The sequence below is a fragment of the Lissotriton helveticus genome, chromosome 6 (genome assembly GCF_964261635.1).
Source record: "Lissotriton helveticus chromosome 6, aLisHel1.1, whole genome shotgun sequence".
Classification (NCBI taxonomy): Eukaryota; Metazoa; Chordata; class Amphibia; order Caudata; family Salamandridae; genus Lissotriton; species Lissotriton helveticus.
This window is the reverse complement of record NC_136067.1, coordinates 1,420,375,673-1,420,400,913: the sequence shown is the minus strand read 5'-3', so window position 1 is coordinate 1,420,400,913 and position 25,241 is coordinate 1,420,375,673. Positions and strand designations below refer to the sequence as shown.

The 25,241-nt window shown below is 45.5% G+C and overlaps 1 protein-coding gene across 1 annotated transcript in view; it reads right to left on the bottom strand.

Annotated features, from left to right (window-relative positions):
- ADGB (androglobin) overlaps nucleotides 1-25,241 on the bottom strand; it is a 1,448,570-nt gene that overhangs the window by 132,639 nt on the left and 1,290,690 nt on the right. Inside the window, exon 33 of the mRNA XM_078649209.1 lies at nucleotides 20,440-20,539. Within this exon, the coding sequence (XP_078505335.1) occupies nucleotides 20,440-20,539 (100 nt within the window). The remainder of the gene's footprint in view (nucleotides 1-20,439; nucleotides 20,540-25,241) is intronic.

The following is a 25,241-nucleotide window of genomic DNA, read 5'->3' as shown; positions in this document are numbered from 1 at the left end:
TGCATCACCCTGACTGTACCCCGCATCATCAATGCTGGACTTCACATCACAAGCCCCATCAACAGAATCTTTGACATTGATGCAACAGCATCCTGTACCACAGCCTCGTCGCATCTTCTCGACATATCTCCTCAGCTATGCGATGCATTTCAATGTGGATCCACACAATACTCCGCAACATAGGATTTTAGATAATCTGTTCAGCGGGCCTAACTGGGTCCTGGTATCTGGCCCACGCTCCATCGTGGTCGGCCTGAACTCATGATTTTGTCCCGGTCTGGCACGTCCAGATATCCACAGTTGGCGCTTTATGCATTTTGGTGGGTTTTTTCTCTAAAAACCTTAAAATTCAGAATCTCCGGTTCTACTAATTAGACTTTTGTCATTTTGGTCTTGTTTTATTTATTAAAAAATACTCTATTGTTCTAACCCTGTTGTGGGCTCCATTTGTGGGGTGTTTTCACTGTGTTATTGTTTGAAGTGTTGAACTAATACTCAGCGGCGGCCGGCACAGGTAAATGCGGTGAGACCGTGAGGTGGGGAGGGGCGGGGTTGGAGCGGGGGGAAATCGACAGACAACAGAATAGGTGTAATTAAATAAATAAATAACACCTATTCCGTTGTCTGTCGGCTTCCCCACTGCCGTGCCTTGCCCCGCCCCACCCCACCACGCTTAACCTGTGCCGGCCGTCGTTGCCAATACTTTAATACATTGCCTCTAAATTAAGCCTGGCTGCTCTGTACCAAGCTACCAGGGGGCTAGCACAGGTTAATTTGGCGGTTTGCTTGTGCATTTCCGTGACAAGGATTATGGTTTCTGCTTGACCAGGGCTCCCAGGCAACTAGTAACCCAATATCTTATGGGCGCATAGAGGTACTGCTGAAATTTTTTCCAGATCCAGTCAAATGCCTGGGCAATATTTAAAAGGTGAGGAATCTGCAGCTATAGATCTTTTTCAGAAAGTACCATCCCTGCACTCCAAGAAGTCCCAGCCTGGGTTTTCCGGAATGAAGAGAAAGAAAAGTAGCAGTGCCATCAATAAAAGTATGCAGTGGCAGTTCCCAAGAGTGCATGACTGCCAGGAATTTCCGGCTGCTATGCAGGGAAACTTTTTAAAGTCTTTTAGTTTCAAAAATAGAATCAATAGCTTATCAATTGATGAAGTTGAAGAACTTTGTAAAAACATACAGTTGCCAGTCATGTGCAGCCCACCTACTCACCGCTGGTTATCTTTCTATGTTTGCTCTGCCTTTGTCTTTTAACCCATCCCTTATTGAACTAAAGGTGACCTCTTTCCCAAGTTATTTTTTCCCTCCCTCTCTCCCCTGCCGCACTCTCTACCTATCTCTCCCACTTCCTTGAACAACTACCTCCTAATTTTAACACTGCTATTTGCCCCCTCTGTTTTACCCGTTATTCAGCACCCCAGTATCAACAGAGAAGAGCATTGTGACCCCAAACTATTTATTTTCATTTTTTAATTACTTTTATTTTAACTCGATAATTTTCCGATTCCCTCTTTTTTATGAATGGTTGAAAGTTTTTTTTAGTGTATTTTTAAATTTTTTATCATCTTCCACAACCAGGATTTGATACTATATGTGCTATCTTTTTCTCAATTTCCGCTAATTTTTAGGCATACTTAGAAATGGAATTTATCACTAAACTTTTTGGGGAAATTTAGATTTTCGCACATTGTAATTTTATAAATAGTGGTTATATTAAACTACGAAGGCCAAATTGCTATGTAAATAGATTTGAAACAAGAGAAAAAGCCATGCAATTCTGACAAAGCTATGCCTTTTTTTTAATCTCAAATTAGGTTATATTTTGCAACCAAAATGGGGATTGGGATTTGCAATGGGGAGAGTATGTAGTCTCACGGCTAGACTGCCGACTTTGGAGCTGGAAAACCAAGGTTCGAGCCTCAGGGTCGATTCCACATCCTGTGATTCTGGGCAAATCATTTAATCTCCCCATGCCTACCAAAAAAATGAATGTGTACTTGTGTAACATAACTGGTGCTCATGTAAAGCGTTCCAATACCTTTGGGTCGAGTTCGTGCTATATAAATCTGAAAAATAGAAAAACACTAGACTATTAATATAAAAACATCAAATATAAAAACTACTCGTTAAATTTAAAGCTCAAAAAATAAAAAAATGCAATGACTGTCTTCAAACTATGAAGGATAAAACTAGTTTGTGTGGATTGAATGTTAAGGGGCCTGAGATGTCACAGCTCATAGAGTCCTGGGTAACAGGACACATCGACAGGGTAAAAACAGAATGGGTGACATAAAACACCCACTGTGCTAAATTAAATCCTCGCCCTCTACGGAATTGTTCAAACTTCTGTTTCATATTCTAATCAGTATAAAAAAAAACATTTGAATAACCACAGACACATTATTAACTTGTTAAACCTACAGATGGTAATAGGGAAACCAACATGCCACTTTTCTACCAGAAGGCCTGCAAAAACTGCTGAATTTAAACTAGACACAGGCACTATAGCATCAAGTTACCAATTGCATTTTGCCAGAACAACAAGGTTTAATACATCTACCACCCAATATCTGGTAAAAATTAGCAGTGAATGTAACAAAAAGTAGGAAACTCTACAAATTAGCAGTTTTAACTAAGGATTAGTAGGAAGGATGAGGTGCAAACAGCAGTGTTTCTTTGGTTATTACTATAACATAATTTGGGATGTGCGTGCCCCAATATCCAGCATGTGGCAATACTCAAAACTTTACCTAATGAAAAATAATAAGTAATTTCCGACATCTTCTGGAATGAAGAATAGCGATTAAAATTCTAAAATATTTGCATAGTGCCTGCTAATATCTAGCACTTCAAGGGGGTTACAGTTAAATAATTAATGATGGCTTACGCAAGGCTACTTCAGGTGAGTCTGAAAATGTGCTGATATGAGAAAGCCAATTAACAAAAACAGGCAGTCCTACTATACAGCCCTGGCTTATCTATGTGACCAAGATTAGACTGCCACCATCGCTTACCGACAGTACTGGTGGTATAAGCAGTAGGCTCATGCAGAAACTGTATGAACCAAATGGAATTAAAGTAAATAAAATTGCTTCTGTAATCCCGTGCTAAGGTGTTTTTCATCTAAATACCTGATTACAAGTCAGGAGGGCAGCATCACTAGGGAAGATAGTGCTCTGTCAGATTCTGAGAGGACCAGTGTTTCTGGACATGAAATTAGCAGGTCTCTGGTCTGGAAATGCTGGGCCATATTTTCACCAAGTGCAGCCAGTACAAACTAGCTGGCATGGGGGCAGGGGTTGTAGAAGAAGTTACTTACATTCGTTAACAATATATCTGTAGGAGACATATATAAGTATAGATTCCTTATCTTAGAATTACCCCCAGGCGTCAGACTGGATCCGGTGAATTTTTCTTCAGCAGTACCCCTGCACGTCGGTAGGTGGCATTGGTCGACTCCGCGATCAACGCTGGCGTTGTGATAGCCGGAATGAGGCGCAGTATGTACTTAGACGCCGCCTCTAAGCGCTGACATCAGTTCTTTACACAACATTCCACACCAGAAGCGCAGAGCCATGCAAGACACTGACCACTGGTGCACAAAACTAGGGCCCTGAAAGGGAGTCCCTTGCTCTAGAAGTCAGTTCACAGAACGGGGAGGATGGGTGGGCGGTAAGGAATCCTTAACTAATATGTGTCTCTTACAGATATATCGTTACCAAAGGTACGTAACTTTTTCATCTGAAAGAGACTATTAGTTATAGATTCCTTACCTTAGAATAGATACCCCAGCAATACCAACCCCGGAGGTGGGTCTGCGAACCAAGTGCACACCAGAAAGTTCTGGAGAACTGAACGGCCAAACAAGCAGTCTCTCCAGAAATGGCTATTCAGGCAGTAAGGTTTAGTGAACGTGTGCAATAATGCCCATGTGGCTGCCTGGCAGATGTCACTGAGGGGGACTCCACGTCCCGAAGCAGTAGTGGCTGCTGTCACCCTGGTAGAATGGGCACGCAGCCCTACTGGAGGCTCCTTTTTCACCAAGGAAGAACAGATTTTAATGCAAGGAATCACCCATTGTGAGATGGTTTGTTTTTGCACTGCCCAACCTTTCTTGGGGCCCACATAGCCAACAAAGAGCTGATCATCCACCCGGAAATGTTTTGTATGATCCAGATAAAATCATTTTTTTTTTGTAAACAGATTTTTATTGGTTTTTCGAGGTGATATCGTAGAAAAAACAGCCCAGAGGGCACAATAGATGATCGAACGGTGCAATTGAAGTTCAGTGCAGTTATCTCCCCGCTCACTGTCAGAAGGTCCGCCTTCCCCATCCAGTATCAATACCTTCCATCAGGTAGACAACCGGAGCCCCCGCCATTCCTCCTCCCCTCCCCATGCCTAGCCTTATGTAAATATCACAGTGCACCTCCTCATAATGGGCATCCCAGCAAGGCTCCTTATGTAAATGCCAGCCTCGGCCCTGCCTTCCCCCCTTCCCAACTCCCCAAGAAACTCCCACCACCCATGATCCAGATGGAAGTCGATTCCCAGCAGCCGGTTCGTGAGCTGAGAAGCAGACTAACCAGAGCATTTACCGCAAGCTTTTTCCTGACGAAAGGACAATCTTTTTTCGACGTGACTAACGCACCTGGACTGTCGTGCTGCGTATATTTGTCTTGATAAAGACCCGCTGCGACTGAAAACATTGGCGCATTAAGGGTCGAAACGTCGACATCTGTTTACAGGCCACATAAACTTGGAGCCCAAACCCACTTGAAAGGAATCATAGGGTTCCCAGATTGTACTAGTTGATGGCCCTGATGAAATAACACTCTGTACATAAGTGTATAGTTTATTCATATTTTAAGTTTATGAAATTTGGATGTATTTCGTTGATCACAAGTTCACTATTCACTAATGTCACATTTTTTTGCACTATATTTGATATATTGACAGCTATTGTATATAATGTACAGAAAATATTTTTGATTCAGAAAATGATATAAAGAGATCATAAAGTAATGTACAAGATTTCCTTTTCATTTTTTTTAAGGAATTGTCTCAATGTTTCAGAGGTGTTCTGTTGGTTCTATTAGGAACATTGTATAAGAAAACTGTTTAGAGAAATCACTGTTGTTTGAACCCAACAGAACCAATATTTTCTAAATTAGCAGATAAAATGATAGCGCATGTTTTGGATCCAGACGGTGGAGCCTCCCCTCCTTCTTAGAAGGATGAGGTGGTGGGAAGAAGGTGGGCAAAGTGATGTTCAGTCCTACGTGGAAAGAGGTAACCACTTTGGGAAGAAAAGAAGGTCTAGTTCGAAGGACGGCCTTGTCCGAATGAACAACAAGGAAAGGAGGTTTAGAAGAAAGAGCCTGAAGCTCACCCACCCTGCGAGCAGAGGTGATGGCAACCAGAAAAGCAGTCTGTAGTAATCCAGACAAATAGCTCCAAATAGGTTCCTGAAGTAATTTTATTGGAGTACAAATTTACATGCAGCAACCTTCAGCTGTAAGAACAAGTTACTTACCTTCGGTAACGCTTTTTCTGGTAGATACAATATCTGCCTGTGGATTCCTCACCTTGTGAATATCCCCTTGTGTCAGCAACATTCGGAAATTCTTTTTGTAGCTTCGCGCCGACGTGGACTTGGACGTCATAGAGACACGGCATCGCACGCGACTCCGCTGACGTCACCGGCGCCTACAATAGGCCCACGCCGGCGTGATGACATCAGTTCCGCCCTTTTTTCCGTGCCTTCGAGGCACGCGGACGGACCAATGACAGTAGACATATACACAGTATACGCTGTACAAATATCAAGGTAACACACACAGTGTGAAGCAAATGCAATAAAACATTTGAAATAAACAACTCCTTGACAATAAAATAAATACATTACAGAAACTCTGGTATAGAAGAATGGACAACGGGGAGGCGGGTGGGTCAGTGAGGAATCCACAGGCAGATATTGTATCTACCAGAAAAAGCGTTACCAAAGGTAAGTAACTTGTTCTTCTGATAGATACATCTGCCGTGTGAATTCCTCACCTTGTGAATAGAGTCCCACAGCAGTCCCCACTCCCGGAGGAGGGTGTCCACTCTTCTAGACCAGGAAATCCTGGAGAACAGAGCGTGCAAAGTGACCGCCCCTCCTCACTTCGGAATCCAAGCAGTAATGCTTCGCGAAAGTGTGGAGGGAAGACCAAGTTGCCGCTCTACAAATATCCTCTACAGGAACACCTCTAGCCAATGCTGAGGTTGAAGACTTAGCTCTTGTAGAATGAGCCCTTATACCCTCTGGAGGTTCCTTACCGGCCAAAGAGTAGCAGATCTTTATACAGAGGACGATCCATCTTGACAAAGTTCTTTTATGGACCGCTCTTCCTTTCTTGCAGCCAGCAAACCCAATGAAGAGCTGGTCATCTAAACGAAAGTCTTTAGATCTGTCCAAGTAAAAGGACACCGCCCTTTTGGGGTCCAGACGGTGCAACCTCTCCTCATCCTTAGCAGGGTGTGGGGGAGGATAAAAGGTAGGGAGGGTAATGGATTGACCAAGGTGGAAAGGAGTCACCACCTTAGGCAGAAAAGCAGCCCTGGTCCTAAAAACCATTCGATCAGCATGAATGGTCAAGAAAGGGGGCTTGTAACTAAGAGCTTGAAGCTCATTTACCCTCCTTGCCGAGGTTATTGCAACGAGGAAGACTGTTTTAAGAGTCAAAAGCCTCATAGGACATTTGTGAAGAGGCTCAAAGGGAGCACCCATTAAAAAGGTCAATACAAGATTTGAGTCCCACTGAGGCACAATAAAAGGAGTAGGAGGGAACTTATTTGTGAGGCCCTTCAAAAACCTTAAAACTACAGGAGATTTAAAAAGAGATGGCTGGTCAGGCAAACAAAGAAATGCCGACAGCGCTGAAAGATAGCCCTTCACTGTGGCAACAGCAAGCCCCTGTTGCGCCAGAGAAAGGGCAAACTGGAGAACATCAGACAAATGGGCTCTCAAAGGGTCAATAGATTTCTCCCCACACCACGTGACACATTTTGACCATCTATAAGAATAGATGGACTTAGTGGAGTCATGCCTGGCTGACAAGATGACATCCACCACGTCAGGCGAGAGAGAAAAGGAATTCAGGTTGCCCCGTTCAATCTCGAAGCATGAAGGTGTAATGTCTGGAGGTGGGGGTGTAGAACCTGCCCCTCCATCTGAGAGAGGAGGTCTGCCCTGAGAGGGAGACGGAGCGGCGGGTGAGAGGAGAGGTGGAGAAGATCTGTATACCACACCCTTCTTGGCCAGTCCGGGGCGACCAATATGACTTGGGCCCGGTCTAGGCGAATCTTCCTCAGAACCCGAGGAATCAAAGGTATGGGAGGGAACGCGTAAAGGAGTTGATTTCCCCAACTCAACTGAAACGCATCCCCCAAGGCTCCTTGCATCGGATACTGGAGACTGCAGAATGACAGGCAGTGAGCATTCTCGCGAGTGGCGAACAGGTCCACCCAAGGAGTCCCCACATCTGAAAGATGTCGTGAACCACCTCCGGGTGAAGCCTCCACTCGTGGTCGACAGAGAACTTCCGACTGAGACTGTCTGCATGAACGTTCAGAACTCCGGCCAGATGATTTGCCATCAGACAAATCTGATGGTCCTGAACCCAGAGACTCCACTCCTCCCTGTTTGTTGATGTACCACATCGCGGTCGTGTTGTCCGTCAGGACCTGGACCGAACGACTGCAAAGGGAAGGGAGGAAGGCCTTGAGCGCCAAACGTATCGCCCGCAATTCTAGAAGGTTGATGTGAAGCAACCTTTTCTCTTGAGACCAAAGACCCTTGACCTCCAGAACCCCCAGATGAGCACCCCACCCTAGAGTGGATGCATCCGTTATCACTGTGGCCACCGGAGGAGGCAACTGAAAAGGCTTCCCCTGAGACAGGTTGCCTTCCACGCCCCACCAAGACAGATCCGCCACAGCTTCTCTGGAGATCCTCACTGACTCCCTGAGATCTCCGTTGTGCTGATACCACTGCCTGCAGAGGCACCACTGGAGCGCCCTCATGTGCCAGCGTGCATGGTTGACCAACAGAATGCATGAAGCCATCAGACCGAGCAGGCGAAGGACCTTCAGGACTGGAACGACCGCTCCATTGTAAAATAAAGGAATCATTTCCTGTATGTGGTGAATCCTTTGAGGAGGAGGGAATGCGCGACATACAGTTGTGTCCAGTACAGCACCTATGAACAGGTTGCGCTGGGAGTGCACTAGGTGAGACTTGGGTACATTTATCGAAAAACCCAATCTGTACAACAACTGGGTTGTCTCTCGCAGATGATGGAGCACTCTCTCTGACGACTCTGCTTTGATCAGCCAGTCGTCCAAATAAGGGAATACAGGAATCCCTGACCTTCTGAGATGCGCCGCCACCACTGCCATCACCTTGGTGAAGACTCGAGGTGCAGTAGTAAGCCCAAACGGAAGGACCGCAAACTGATAGTGCTGCGATCCCACCGTAAAACGGAGATACTTCCTGTGCGACTTCAGGATGGGGATGTGAAAGTAAGCATCCTGCAAGTCAAGCGACACCAACCGGTCTTCTTCCAGCAGTGCCTGAAGAACCTGAGCAAGGGTGAGCATCTTGAATTTCTCTTGTTTCAGATAGAGATTCAAGATCCTGAGATCCAGGATTGGACGAAGCCTGCCATCCTTCTTGGGAATCAGAAAATACCGGGAGTAGCATCCCTGGCCCCTTTCCTGCTCTGGGACCACCTCTATCGCACCCTTTCTTAACAAAGTTTGAACTTCCTCCTGTAGGAGCAACAGATGTTCCTCTGAGCAATATCCCTGGCAAGGAGGGTAATTGGGAGGGAATTCCCAAAAGGGAAGGGCATACCCATTTTCTACGAGATTGAGAACCCAAAGATCTGATGTAACCGATTCCCAATCCCGTGAAAGTGGGTAAGCCGACCCCCCGCCGGACCCACATGATCCTGAATGGCGGATCTAGGGCTGCTTTTCTGTGACTGGGGGGTTGGAGGAGGTGGAGGAGGAAGAGGCTTGACGCCTTCGAGGACGTGCCCTTTGCTTTCCCCTGTATGACCTATACAAGGTATTTTGCTGCTGCTCCTGTTGTTGCTGCTGCTGACCTTGTCTATAGGTACGAAAAGAAGAGCGTCCAAAACCTCTGAACTTTCTGGTCGTTGAACCTCTTACTTGAAGACCAAGAGATCTAGCAGTTGCTCTGCTGTCTTTAAACCTCTCTAAGGCTGTATCTGCCTTCTTGCCAAAGAGACCAACTCCATCAAATGGTAGATCTAACAGTGCAGACTGCACATCCGCAGAAAAATCCGAGGATTTCAGCCAAGCTGACCTTCTTGTGGCAACCGCAGTGCCCATGATCCGAGCCACAGAATCTGCAGTATCTAGACCGCTCTGGATAAGTTGAAGAGCTGCCGCTTGAGTATCAGATAACACCTCCTCAAAGTCATTCCTGCAGTCTTCTGAAACCTTTGGAATCAACAAACGCATTGAGTCCATAAGTGCGTGCACATACCTCCCCATGAGACAAGTGGCATTCGTTGATTTTAACGCCATACTTGCGGAGGAGAACGTTTTCTTGGCCACCTGATCTTGTTTCTTGGCCTCCTTGTCACCAGGCACTTAGGGAAAAGCACCAACCAACTTTTTAGAGCACGCAGCCTGAATCACCAGGCTTTCAGGAGAAGGGTGAGATGATAAAAAGGCAGGGTCTTCAGGAGCCACCCTATATCTCCTCGCCACACTTTTTGAGACAGCAGGAGCAGAAAGAGGCTTTTTCCACACCTCCATAATAGGTTCAGTTAAGGCTTCATTAAATGGGAGTAAGGGCTCCACAGATGAGCTTGGTGAATGGAGTACTTCTGTAAGCAGATTCGATTTAAACTCAACAGTTGGTAATGTCAAACCTAAAAGTCCTGCTGCCTTCCCCATTACCAGGTGATATGGCTTGACATCCTTTGAAGGCGTATCCAGACCTGATGGCAACTCCCACTCTGGGGAAAAATGAAGGCCACTAGCATCAGCCAGCTCTTCGAAACAATCCTCATCCAGTTCACCTTCCTCCAAGTCTGGGTGAGATTCGTAATACCTCCGTTCCTCCAGGAGGCGTTGTGCTTCCCTCCTGGACCTCTCCTTTACACGGATTGGAGTCGGATCCACTACCGACTCCAACGGAGCAGGAGCCGACGTCGGTACAGAATCCGAAGGCTTAGATGGATGCTCCAAAGATCTGCTCGGAGCTGGCGAAGCCGGTACCAGAGTCGTCGACTTCGGTCTAGCCGGCGTCGACCTCGGCGTCGACTTCGGTGGAGCCGGGTACTGCCACAACGGAGTCAGGGCTGGCATATACGGCATGAAAGGTGCCGGGGCATAAGAGTGAGGTATGCTCAGACGTGAGTCCCAGGCTCTCCACACCACTGGAGTCAAGCTATCCAGGCTGAATGAAGGCTGATAGCCAGAAACCAGTCCTTGGATGCTTGATTCCGGTCTGGGAAAGACATGGCTTGGTAGTTCGGACTGGACTGTTCCCATGAGGCACAGGGTCAGAGCTGATTTGCATATAGCCAGTGTCTAACCCAGGGGGGTGTGGAGTGCAAAAAACCGATGGATTTAGGTCCAGATCCTTGTACTGGGGTGAATGTATGACATTGTTCTACATTCTGTCCATCAACTGTGTTTTTTGCAATTTTCACCCCGAGTGGGCTGGGTATGCTCAGATGTGAGTCCCAGGCTCTCCACACCACTGGAGTCAAGCTATCCAGGCTGAATGAAGGCTGATAGCCAGAAACCGGTCCCTGGATGCTTGATTCCGGTCTAGGAAAGACATGGCTTGGTAGTTCGGACTGGACTGTTCCCATGAGGCACAGGGTCAGAGCTGATTTGCATATAGCCAGTGTCTAACCCAGGGTGGTGTGGAGTGCAAAAAAACGATGGATTTAGGCCCAGATCCTTGTACTGGGGTGAATGTATGACATTGTTCTACATTCTGTCCATCAACTGTGTTTTTTGGGGCATAAGAGTGAGGCACACCCAAATTAAATGCCATTGGACCCATGGGACCTGAAGGTGCACCAGAGGGGTACCATGATCTCGAGAATACCCCATACATAGCGTTCAGGAACGCTGATGGATCCTGACCTGTTGGAGGAAAAGGTGGATGATCACCCTCAGGCTGATCTCGAGGCAGATTCGAAATCTGGCTCTTCAACAGGCGCTGATTCTTCTTCCTCATTAGGAACTTCCTCGACCTCTTCTTGAGCCGGAGACGGCATCGGAGTCGGATTGGACACCGGAGTCTGAGATTGAACCTGTGACTCCGAAGGCGAGGCTTCATCTTCCCGATCTGAAACCTCTTGCGGTTGAATTACCTTCGATTTAACCTTCTTGGGCGATCTCGACTTCGAGCCCGACTTCTCACCCGAATGACGTCGAGACTCATGTCTCCTTTTCTTGTGCTTCTTATGCGACCTCGAAGCATGATCCGATGAAGACTTTGAAGCCGACGCCTCTCGAGATCTTGATCTTGACCTCGACCTCGACTTCTTCGAGCGGGATCTTGAAGACTTCTTTCCTTTATCGGCTTTCAGTTTCGCCACAAGAAGTTTGGTCTCCCTCTCTAGCAGGGCCTTTGGGTTCATTTTTTGGCACGACGAACAGCCATCTACGTCGTGGTCGCAGCTTAAACACCAAATACAGTCCTGGTGTGGGTCCGTAACGGACATCATTTTCCCACACTCCCTGCAGGGTTTAAATCCAGTCTTCTTTGTCGACATTATAAGGAGACAAAGAGGCAAGGGAACAAAGAAACGAAGAAAAACAGTAACAGAGTTACCAAAAGCTACTGAGTATCCCGAAACCGTTAGCGTCGACAACGCGGAAAAAAGGGATCTGATGTCATCACGCCGGCGTGGGCCTATTGTAGGCGTCTGTGACGTCAGCGGAGTCGCGTGCGATGCCGTGTCTCTGTGACGTCCAAGTCCACGTCGGCGCGAAGCTACAAAAAGAATTTCTGAATGTTGCTGACGCAAGGGGATATTCACAAGGTGAGGAATCCACATGGCAGATGTATCTATCAGAAACTTCAATACTGGTTATCATTGGAACTTTAACTGTGATGCAGTTCCACTGCATCACAGTTACATCATACAATTCTAAACATTACCACACAGTCTTTAAGGTCAAGAGTCTGAGAGGACAATTATGTAGTGGCTCGAAAGGTGCACAACATAGGGTAAGTTAAGTCCAGATTCAAGTCCCACTGGGGCATTACGAAAGGAATAGGAGGAAAGAGACGAGTAAAGCCCTTAAGAAATCTATTTACAATAGGGTACTTGAAAAGAGAAGCTGATCAGGAAGGCAAAGAAAGGCTGGATTAGCCTTTAAGGGTGCCCAGAGCAGAGCCCTGCTGGGCCAAAGAGAGAATGAAAAGGAGGACCTCTGAAACAGGGGGAGAAAGGGGATCCACATCCTTTGCTGTACACCATGCCACAAATTTGTTCCATCTACAGGCATATACCGTTTTAGCAGAGGGGTGCCTGGCTGCCAAGATGACATTACAGACATCTGGAGGAAGGTCAAAAGCTGTCAACTGTCACCGCGCAATCTCCACCCAAGGAGGTGGAGGCTGGACAGGTTCAGGTGGAGGACCATCCCCTGTTGCTGCAAAACAAAAGATCCTCCAAAAGAGGCCGTTGGATCGGAGGATCAATGGCTGTGTTCAAGAGCTTGGGATACCAGACTCTTTGTGCCCAATCTGGAGTCATCTGAATGACTTGGGACCAGTCTCGCTTAATTTTTTTCAGCACTCTGGGCAGAAGTGGCATAGGCGGAAAGGCATATAGAAGACCGCAATTCCACTTGCGACGAAAAGCGTCGCTGAGCAAGTGCTGCCTTGGTAATTCCAACTTGCAGAACTGCTGACATTGTGAGTTCTCTTCTGTGGTGAATAGATCTAACCAAGGCTCTCCCCACTGCTGAAAGAGACCTTGCACCACCTCGGAGTGAAGACGCCATTCGTGATCCAGCATACACCAGCAGCTGAGTTTGTCTGCCCTGGCGCTCAGGGAACCTGCCAAGTGTTGAACCACCAGGGACATGCCCTGATGTTCTAGCCATAATTAGAGGCGGAGAGCCTCTTGACATAGGGTTCATGACCCACCCCACCCTGTTTGTAGCAGTACAACATGGCAGTGGTGTTGTTCGTGAACACCCGCACTACTCTTCCCTTGACAGAAGGAAGGAATGCTTTCAGTGCAAGATGCATCGCCCAGAGCTCCAGAAGGTTGATGTGGAGCTGGACTCCGCAAGAGATCAGAGGCCTCTGATCTCCACCTCCCCCATGTGGCCGCCCCATCTCAGAAGTGATACATCTGTCACCACTGGGAAGTATGGTTAGGGAAGGGAGTGGGATCTACTGTTGAACCAATCCTGGTTTGTTAGCCGCCACTGCAATTGGTGTGCAGTGCCCTCCGAGATCTGGACGACATCGGAAAGATTCCCCATATACTGTGCCCACTGAAATTTCAGGTCCTACTGCAGAGCCTGCATATGCCACCTGGCAAGATCCACCAGCAGGATGAGGCCCAGCAGCCTCAGAGTCATTCTCACCGAAATCCAGGATAGAGGCTGAAACATCGGTATCATAGCCCAAATATCCTAGACTCGCTGTTCGGGAGGATAAGCCAGAAACTGCACTGTATCCAGAACTGCGCCGAAGAAAAGGAGCTTCTGAGAGGGAGTCAGGTGTGACTTTGGCATGTTGATAGTGAACCCAGCGAATGTAGGATGTCCGCCGTATTCTGGAGGTGGGAGACGACAGCTTGGGGTGAGCCCGCCTTTGACAGCCAGTCGTCGAGATAGGGGAAGACTGGAACCCCTGATCTGCACAGCTGAGCTGTGACCACTTCCATCACTTTCATGAACACCCAAGGGGAGCTGGTAATGCCGAAGGGGAGCACGGCAAGATGAAAATGCTCGAGGCCTACGGTGAACTGTAGGTAACGCCTGTGGGTTGGCAGGGCTGGGATGTTGAAATAAGCCTCAAGCAAGTCCAATGCTACCATCCAGGCTCCAGGGTCGAGAGCAGACAGGACCCGAGCTAATGTCAACATTTTGAACTTCTTCTTTCGGAGGAAGCGGTTGACGTCCCTGAGATCCAAGATAGGATGCATGCCTTTGTCCTTCTTGGGCACCAGGAAGTAGTGGGAGTAAAAATCACGACCTACTTCTGGGACAGGGACTCGCTCGATAGCTCCCTTGGCCAAGAGAACCGTAACTTCTTGACGGGGAAGGGCCAAGTGATCCTCCAACATGTGATAGTGTTGGTGGAATGCAGGGAGGGGTCGTCTTGAAGGGGATGGAGTAGCCCCTTCGGACCATCTGCAAAATCCACCTGTCCGACGTGATGTTGTGCCAGTGGGAGACCTGATGGCGGATTCTGCAGCCCACTGGCAACTGGTGGCGCTGAAATGTTGAACTAGGAAGGCTTAGAGGCTGCTGCAGAGGGAACAGTGGTGAACTGGCCCGCCTGCTGACACCCAGACCCACGGCATTGGGTCCCACATCACCGGCAGAGCAAAGGCTGGGTAGCTTGCGCCGGCCTGTGACCCTGGGTGGAATGTGGTGGGGCACCCCTTTCATAGCCAAGAAAGGGGCGAAAGGCAGACTGCACAGGAAGGGAGGTGGCAGCGAGGCCCAAGGATCTGGCCGTAGCTCTAGAATTCTTAAAGTGGTCAAGCGCATGGTCCGCCTTTTCGCCAAACAGATGACGGTCATCAAAGGGCATGTCCAAAAGAGTTAATTGGCCATCCTCAGAAAAGCAAGTGAATCTCAGCCAGGAATAGCGTCTTAGGGCTACTGACTTAGAAATCGTTCTACCAGCGAGTCGGTGGTGTCCAGCCCACAGCCGATGGCAAACTTTGCTGCATCTCTCCCCTCTGCAACTGCATGGGAGAGTGTGACCCACGCCTCCTTCGGACACTGCGGCAGCACCTGCATAATTGTATCCACACTGAGTGGGTGTAACGGCCCACGAGACATTGGGTGTTCACCTACCGCAGTGCTAAGCTGGTGGAAGAAAACATATTCTTCCCAGGATTGTCCAGCTTCTTGGATTCCCTCGCTGAGGGAGCAGAAGGGAACGCGCCTTTAGATATTGAGGCTTGGACCACCAAGCTCTTCGGGGTAGGGTGGTGGGAGAGGAAAATGGGGTCGCCCGGGGCTGGGCGGTGGTGTTGGGCAATCATCCTATCCACAGGAGCCCTTGTGCTAGGCCTGGCCCAAGTGCCTAGAAGGATGTCTGTGAGGGCCTCATTGAACAGCAGCAGGAGCTCCGAAGAGGCTGCTGCCGGCTGAGGCACCTCAGTCAGGAGGTTCGTCCTGACTGCCACCGTAGGAGGCTCAATGCCCAAGGCCTCAGCTGCTCTACGCAACAGCACAGCATAGAAGGCTCTCTCCTCCGTGGCCATGGTAGGGGGAGAAAGCATGCCAAGGTCTGGGGAGGTTGGCGCCACTCCGGCTCCGTATCCAAGACAAGGGGCGGCTGGGGTTTACATCGGAGGTGGCGGAGGCATCGTCAACGGAATCAGTGCCGGAGGAGGAGTTGTGAGGTCGACTGGCACCATTCCAGATCTAAGCCTGGACCCCTGGGGCTCTGCGGTGCCGAGGCTGAAGCCGCCGGCATCGAAGGCCTATAGCCCCCAGCCGCGTCTGCGGGGCCCGAAGGTGCACCAGCAGAGTCGAGCTGCCAAAGATGGAGTGGAGGGCTTTGTAAAATGCACAAGGCTGAGCAGGGGATGATCCGGCTCTTGGGAAGGGAGGGAAGCTTGGAGCCGTCCCAGTAGGCTCCGCGGGTGAGGCCAAAGGACGACGACCTTCTGTGTCCCATGTCGCGTCGGCCGATGGACGGGGAGAAGGTGAAGAGCCTTCTTCTTGTGCTTTGACTTAGCCGAAGACAAAGACGAGGAGTGATGGTGGTGACTGCGAGACCGGTCCAGTGACCTCCCTCTCGACCGGGACCTTGAGTGGTGCCGAGCTGACTGCCGGGCCACCAGAAGCTTTCGGGACCGCTCCCGCAAAGACTTCAGGTTCATGGCCCAAAAGTCGGAGCACGACTTCGGTTAGTGGTCGTGCTCAAGGCACCAAAGGCACATGAGTTGCGGATCCGTGACTGACATCAGCTGCTTGTGACAAGAGTCATAAGGCTTGAAGCCGGTCGGCCAATGTGACATCCCTGTGTGCACCAGGAGCTAAACGACTCACAAAAGATGTCGACAAAAAGTCAAAAAAACAGTAGTCAAAAAATGACTAGGGGTACTGCTCTCTCCGAATCTGTGCTGGCTGGCGCGGAAAAAGAAAGAACTGACATCAGCGCACAGGGGCGGAGTCTAAGTAGATACTGGGAGGTCATTCCGGCGATCACGACGCCAACAACAAACACAGAGTCGACCGATGCCACCTACCAACTCGCAGGGGTACTGCTGAAGAAAAATTATCCAGATCCAGTCTAACACCTGGGGGTAACTCTAAGGTAAGGAATCTATAACTAATAGTCTATTTCAGATGGAAGAGACAGAGTGCGGCACTGGTCAGACCCATGTAAGCATCATAGTAGAAGTTGATAACCCTCACCCTGGAATCCCTCCCTAGGCGCCCCCCTGAGCAGTAAGTGCCTAAAGCCAAAGAAAAAAATGCAAGGTAGACAGCAACCCTGTCGACTCCCAGACTTCCTCTAGACCACCCACTTAACTGCCTTGACCACCACAACAGCAATGCTGGTACCAGCGTCGCACAAGGTCAAAGGGAGAGAGGACTGCCCCAGGCCAAAGGCACATGCCTGGGCTTACATTGTTCACCCCACCATTACAAAAGGTATAGAGGAAGAAGATAGCACTCTCCATGCCCATGATGTTTGCTGCCCTTGAGCCTCAAGTCTATAACATGCTGCCCCCACCCAAAACAACTGCAACCACATCCCTGGAAAAAAGGCTGTGGCCAGGCATCGAAGCTTAGTGTTTAATAAGTAGGTGACTTTGTCATTTGAACTGTTATAGTGCTAAATCCCCAATCCTAAAACGATTTTCTTGGTGACGATCATGTCAGCCTGGAGCTTCACTGGGTAACAAGCATTGTCAGCAGAGCTCCTCTACCATGCTGTTAATGAATTATAATGCTCCTTTAAAAAAAAAAAACATAATTTTGCCCTAAAGTATTCACGGACTCACATTTAAATCAGCCTATTTAACTGATTATCTTTTTAACTGCCCTAGAAGAAATAATCACTCACTCGACCAGGAGTAGAGCAAGCGCGACTGCTCCTTTGTGAGGGTCTCTTGACCCAATTCATTTAATCTGATATTTCTCCAAGTTACTAAATTATTTTAGACTGCACAGGTCAGAAACAGAAACAGGCAACCTTGCTGTGCCTGAGCTGTACTGCCTGAAAATCAAGTTCTAACTCGAAGATCAGTGACGCAACATATTTTACTCTGGCTTCCTTTTTAGAGGTATACAACGCACCTCTACCCAAACCGTAAGGTGCTGCTGAGGAATTTCTAGGAATGAAACAATATGCACAGTAGCAGTTAAAAGACAATATTGTGTGCTTTCAGTTAGGTTAGTTCTGTTGGAAAGAATGTACACTATATATGTTCCTTAATGGTGTCTACTGCCATAAAAGCTAAAACAGTTCTGTGAAATGAAAAGGTTGGGAGTAGCAGCACTGCTTATATACTTGGATGCCATCACACCAAGTCAGTGATGCGTGGCTCCAAAGAGACATTAAGGGACATAAGTGGTGCACCCCGTTACTAAGGACCTTCGTGGTTCTGGGCAGACTTACAAAGGAATTACTCAATTGGCTGGGAGGTGTTAAGGTGTGGTTATTAACGGTTATGACGTAATGAGAAGACAGTGTGTGTGCTGTACGCTGAAGAGTAAGATGTCTGTAATAGAGCTCCGTGTGTGGTGTGGTCATTTGTATACTACCGGGCTGGGGAGGACGGTACACAATATATTATATCATCAATAACAGTTAACTTGTTTGTTTTGGTTTGATGTAAAGAGTGCATTCAAGAGGAGTTGGACCTGCCTTTCCACTAGAGTAGTACTTCACTAGACTGCTTAGTTTCAGGCATCCAGACAGCCAACACGTGTTTCACCTCCTCAGGTGCACAGCCTGTTTTTTTTAAGGCTTATTTTTTTCTTAATTATGCCTATCCAGGTAAGAGATTGAGTCCATAGATATATCAAGAGTAATCGAAGCATTACGGTTCTTTCGGAAATTATTTGGTGGGTAGTCCTCAAACGCATGGTGGTCATCTATGGACTATCACAGGGCTGGCATGGCCATTAGTTCTGTTAAGTATGCCCAGCGGTGAACAAGTGCTGGCTAACCGGATGTCTGAAATGAAGCACTTTATATAATAAATGAAAATGATTAGTCTTGTCACAATGAAAAGAATAGTATTCATTTGACAAATATAAGATGTCTGTAGTGAAGGAGAGCTTCAAATTTTGAAGTAAATATTTTTATGTATAGTAAGAAAATGTGAAAACATTCTAATTTATGAAGCCCATTGCTGAGAATGCATGTTGAAAAGGTTTTAGGGTCCAATCCTGCGGTGTGGATATCACTGAGATTGAATGGTGTAAAGGTTCTGGGGTCTCATCCTATGATGTAGATATTTTCAAGATAATGGTGCTGATTCACAAAAGTATGGGGACTAGTTACTACAAGAGACCTCTTTTACATACTTTTACAAGCGTTTGTGAATTGGAAACGAAAAGTCCAACATCTTATTAGCAAAAGTGCCGAGAGGGCATAGTCCTTTTTATTTGCACTAAATATATATGAGTATTCACAGAATATTCCCATTTTAATCTCATGGTAGATGATTTGGTCCAAAATTACAAAGGCATATAAAAGTACGTAAGGGAGTATTACAGGAGTGATACTTTATGTACTCCAAAATGCTGAGGAACTTAATCTCCATCAGAGGTAAAATTCCCAAAGATATGTACATATTTGCTCAAAGCAACTCGAGATTATGCAAGAAAGAATGCAAAATATAAAAGAGGTGTTTTGAATACTAAAGGTGAGGAGTGAGGTCTGTGAAGCTGAAGATATCAGAAATAAAGAAGGTGATATTTCCCTAAAGCTGGTGGGGGATGCTATATGAGGTCTTGGATGGAGCATAATTCTTATAAATTTTCACCCCTCTGGTGCTATGGGGAGGAATATTTTTATTAAATAAAGTGCCCCAGGGGCGCAACGGAGGTTTGCATTAATTTTGTGCATACCTGGGGCACTTTGGTATTACAGAAGGGGCCGCAGACGCTTGTGCCCCTTCTGTTATACCAATAGCGCTGGCGCACTAAAGCGCCGATGCTATCTTAAAGGGGGCGATTCCTTTTTTGCATGGGGGTGTGCCCCCATGCAAATGAGGGAATCCATATACCTCTGTGCCATATTACCGATGCAGAGCAAAGAAGCCCTCAGGAGGAGCACTAATAGTGCGTCACCTAAAAGGTGGGGCACTGCCAGTAACCCCCTGATAGCAGCTCTCTTCAGAGGGGGAAAAGGGGTCCTATGGGCCCCCTCAGACATCTCCTTGCAGGCGGGTGCAGTCACGGGCTGTACCCACCTGCAAGGGGATCTCTATTATCTTTTAACAGTGCAGGCTGGTTGCCTCCTGCACAGTGAAATACGGAGATGCTGTAAAGCAGCCGCTCCGTATTTCACGTGAATGCACTGCTCCCTGGGCAATAAGGGTTCGCGGCTGCCCTTAGGGCAGTGAATTTTCCATAATGCAGTGTATTTTCCTTTATTGTGCCTGGTGCACCTTTATAAAGGTCCAACCGGCTCAATATAGGAAAATGGCTGCATGTGCAATGCAGCTCCAGAAGTGCTTTTCACATTGTTTGAAAATAAATGAACGTAAACAACCTACACTTTTATCCGATCAGGACGAAAGTATATACTTACATTGCGAAATGCACTTTACCTACCTCTACCAACCACTTAAAGTGGTCCCCCTATCTGAACACGTTTCTTTAGAAACAAGGACTTATACAAAATATGTAAATTTATAGTAACAGGGAACACACAATGCATAACTTATAAACACCTGTCAATGTACACTTAGACATACCCACAGGAAAAACACAAAAGAAATATCAAACAAATAAAAAATCATATTTTGTTGTAGCAAAACAATGACTGGAATATACATTTGATATGGATAATGGACTTAACCAGGAGTTGCAAGTGGTATTTTCGTCAGATGATAGTCGGATAATTTTCAATAACCATGGCTGGTTACAGTGGCAGTGCTGCAAGAGAAAACCTCTTTAAATATCCAGATGTACTTTGGAACGATCACAACTTACCTAAAGTATGGTGTAAGATCCAGGGGTGGCCATGTTTTAGGTTGTGCTGCAGGGGCCGGTGCTGTTATTGGCTGATCTCCAGGTATAACAGAAGGCACAACTGTGAAAAAAACATAAGCCTTTTTACTTTAGAGTACATGATAAATTTGTTTGCTGTTCCTGCTTTTGTTGAATTATTTACTTAAAGTGGTTAAATAAGGAACATGAAGGTAAATGTATTCTCAGCAAGGTGAGGTTCAACCACACTGGGCATTTGTATAGATGTGGCACAAATTACTGTACTGAGTGCAGACTCAATTATGAATTAGTGTAGAAGTAGTTTCAATATAAGGTATATCTTTAAGGAATATTTATATATGTGTACATATATATATATATATGTGTGTGTGTGTGTGTGTGTGTGTGTGTGTGCATGTGTGTGTGTGTATGAAAGCAACAGAACATTTCTTGAGAATAAAACCTATGAGATTTGTGACCCACAATCAAATGATATTGGAAATGATGGAGTGGTGCCTAACCAGAAGTATCTTTTGTTTGGGAATGAAATGTTCCAGCAAGAACAGGAAACCACGATGGGGAACTGCTTCACCCCCAGTTATGCTAATTTACATCTTGGTTGGTGGGAGGAGCAGCTGCTCGGGGCCCAAAACTGGAACATTGGTCTAAAAAGATTTTGATGTGGCCAAGATTCATTGACGACGTCTTCATTCTGTTGCAGGGCACAGAGACGGAAGTAGATCAATTTATTTGTGAATTAAATACCAATGATCTAAATGTAAACTTTGTGAGGCATAAGAGTAAACAGTCTATTGAGTTTTTGGATATTAAAGTTTGTGTGGATGGGGATACTTTGGAGAGTACAGTATTTAGGAAACCAACAGAGGGGAACACTATTTTACACGCTGGGAGCTCTCACCTAACACCCCTCATAACAAGTATCCCCTTTTGGGAATTTTACAGAGCAAAAGAGCTTGTAGACTATACAAGAATATGATAAAGTTGAGAGAGAAATAAAATATCACTTTATCCAAAGGGATTATTCTATCTCTACCTTAAAAACAGCATCACAGAAAGCTGGGAATTTAAATAGAGAAAAAGTAGTGTGTCAACCCTCAAAAAAACATTTAAAAATAAAAATAAAGGAAAAACAGTACACACAGGTTTATAACAAAATACAACATCAATCATAAAAAGATAAGACAGATTTTTAAAGAAGCACTGGCACTTTATCATAGAAGATCCAGTAGTGAGACCGGAAATAAATAAGAACCCGATAACATAGAGGAAATCAAAATCATTACGAGATTACCTACTTAAAAGTGATTATTTGGGAGAGGTATGTCAACAAAGATGGCTTAGACAGAAAGAAGGTTTCCAAAAGTATTCCAAATGTAAGGCTTGCCAACACTGGGAAAATATGTAATCTCTCAAAACAGTGTTTAATAAAACTGTCAGGATACAAGGATATTTATCATTTAAGACGAGCTTTGTGGTGTATATTTTAAAATGTCCACATAGGAAAGTATATGTGGAGAGCACTACACCCCCAGGCCAAAAAAGAATATTGCAGCACTGAAGGGCCATCATCAATAAAGAGCATAGCTATCCAGTAGCAAGGCATCCCCCCTCTATTCATGTCCTCATCTTTCAGCCCACCCAAGGGCCTTGCCCTGTCTTGGCCCATCAGTAAAAGAGGAAGTGCAAACTACTAAATGAATTGTAAAAAAGAAGAACTACAGCAAGCTAGCCAGTATACTAATAAGGAAATGTCATGGGTATAGCTCCTTGGAATACTGAGCAACACCAAAACCATTGTTTTGAATTTACAGTTTATTTAGCATTAATAATATTCTCATTCTCTCTTGGAATGTGGCAGGAATTGCTGAAAGCAAAATACATTTCCTCAAATCCTACAATCCGGACTTAATTTGTCTCCACGAAACCTGGCAAACAGAAGCCCTAATTGTTGATTCTCATTGTGCATTTAATTGCCCTGCAGTACCTGCAAATTGGGGCCTGTCACTACTACTCTCCACGGAGTTTGACAAAAGACTCAAAAAATGTGTTCAATACCAACTGCCTTAAAAGTCTAAAGATCTCACTCCCAAACTTGTCACAGCCTTGCTATAACTTTCTTTTAGTCAGTAATGTATATGTGCTACCGGGCACTCAGTAAAATAGCACTCTCAAATAAAGTTTCAACACTAAAAATCAAATATTTGGCGAGAGGAGTTGGCCTAACGGCTAGGGCGGTTGACCTCGAACCTGGGGAACTGGGTTTGAGTCTCGGCAATGACGCTGAACATCCTGTGATCCTGGGCAAATCACTTAATCTCCCCCTGCCTAAAACAAATGAATGTGTCCTCATGTAATGCAACTGGTGCTATGTAACACGCTCTGATACCCGATTTAGGTCAAGTTCGCGCTATATAAAATTCTGTTAAATGAAAAATGAAACAAATATGAGATACAGGAAAAATCCCCATCTTCCAAACACAAGGGAATTTAATGCAAAAACACTTTGTAGGATCTTCCTCGCTATTCTGAACTGGAAGAGAGCTAGAATATACCGGAGGCCCCTTTCCCAAGAAATATCAGGATTAATAGGCATGGTGCCCTTTTTCTGGAAGAACTTACTTGCTAGGAACAATCCCTTTAAATGGATAAAAAGATCCTGATATCCCAGCAAAAGTAACCAGACATGGTCCTTCTAGTTTTTTAAATATTTATTTTATGATTAGCTCCCATGTAATCTTTCATCTGATATCACATTTCAATAAAGATAAACTCCTCACAGTGACCATGCTCTTTTCCTATCCTTGCTAAAATTGTCTTCCAAAGGTGTAAGTGATAGGTCCATTGGATATATTAAGGAGATTCATTCTAATACTGCGAAATTATCTTGGAACGGAAAATGTGGCTAAGGTCAATGAAATGGCTGCAACCTTTTCAATTCTCCAGAACGAGACATGGCAGGGCGATTTGACTTTCGCCTATGAATCTTTAATAGCCTAAGTGGTTAGGCATTTAAAAATGAAGACAAAAGGAGTTCTTGACAAAGAGGTGCATTAAAGGATGACATGGAAAGATAACTATCAATAGAAATTAATACGTCAACTTGCATATAGTATATGCTTTTTTCGCAAAAAGATTGTAAAATCCTTGACAGGGAAAAGGAAAAATTACAGAATGTCCCTAAAACATAGACTGCAGGACTTGCTTTGGATGTCCCTCCAGAAAAAAATCCAACGTTTTTTGGCGTATCATTGCCTTTAACTCCGGCCTGACAAAGGGCTCATCAGCAAGTGAGATAACATTGGAAACCTTGTCTGGCTATATCAAGCAACTATAAAAAACAAATAAGGTTGCCAATTCTCTCAAGGTGTAGCCTTTACCTCCTTAACTTTTACAGTTCCCATCTTTTGACCAGTTTTCAGGATATATTCGAGGGGCTAGATCTTCTGCGGCAATGAGAATAAATGAAGTTCCAAATGTGATGCTAAAAAACAACCCCGAACCATGGGTTAAAGTGCTGGTGCCCATATTTAAATTCTGTTTTATCTCGAGTCATCTGCCCAAATCGTGGAGAGAAAGTATTATTGTCCCCCTGCATAAGAAAATAAGTAGACACATCTCGGGAAATTACTGCCAAATTGTACTTCTTGATGCGGTGGGGAAAATGTTTGTAATTAGCATATTTAGTCATTTGGAGAACTGTGCACAGGAAGGAAACATTATTCCCCTAAAACAATATGGCTTCAGGGAACTTGTCAGTCATGGACAATATTACAGTTCCGCAGTTTGTATTGGACAAGTAGTTGTAAGGAATAGGACATTGTTATACACAGCTTTTATTGGATTTTCTACTGCATTTGGTTCCATGGAAATACTGACCCTATGGCTAAAGCTGGTAGCTTTAGGTATTCCTGTGGTTTACTTCGTGTGGTAGTGTCCATTCATTCTTCTACAAGGTGCAAAATATTGCTGAGTGGTGCCCAGAGTCTATTATCCTCTATCCCTATTTTAAACCTTAGAGATACCTCTCTACCTTACAGATTTACTACCTTACAGATTGTTATACCATACAGATTTCCTTGCCATCTTCAGGAAGGGAAAAATGATCGCCCAAAATTTGGTTCCAAACAGTTGCACATCCTTTCATATGTGGATTATGGAATTGTATTTGACTAGATTGCTAAAGTGTCTCCGAACAAACCTGAGTGTATTACACAGTTATGCACAGAAGCACATTTTCGAAATGAATTTAACAAGCTCCTGGTTTTCAGGGGGAAGAAAAGATCCCTGGTATGTTCCTGGTACCTAGGTAGAGAAAGGCTGGATGTAGTACATAAGTACTCCTATCTAGGTAGAACCTTTACTAGTAGTTTAAAAGACGCAGAGCACTTTAAAAATTTGAGCAATAAAGCTCTGGTTCAAGCTAGTCCCCAGCAGCAATTTTATTGTTAATGGGGAGAAGACACTTTGATTATTTTATCCAAATTTGAAAAATCAAAATTCCCCCTAATTAATACATGCTCTAGAACATACTCCAATCGGAACTTGGACATTTTTAAAGATTTGCAACGGGAAGATTTAAAGAAAATTTTGTACACTAAAATTGTCTTTTCCGGTACAACTACCTATATTAAAACTTGGTATAGCCGGGCTTTTGTCTAGGCTCTGGCCAATATAATTCGCTTGGGATATAAACTGCTTCATGCTCCTAACTGCTATCTGAGGTCTGTTTTAGAGAATGAAATGATGCAAGACAACATAGTTCATTCTCTATTCCGGAGACATTG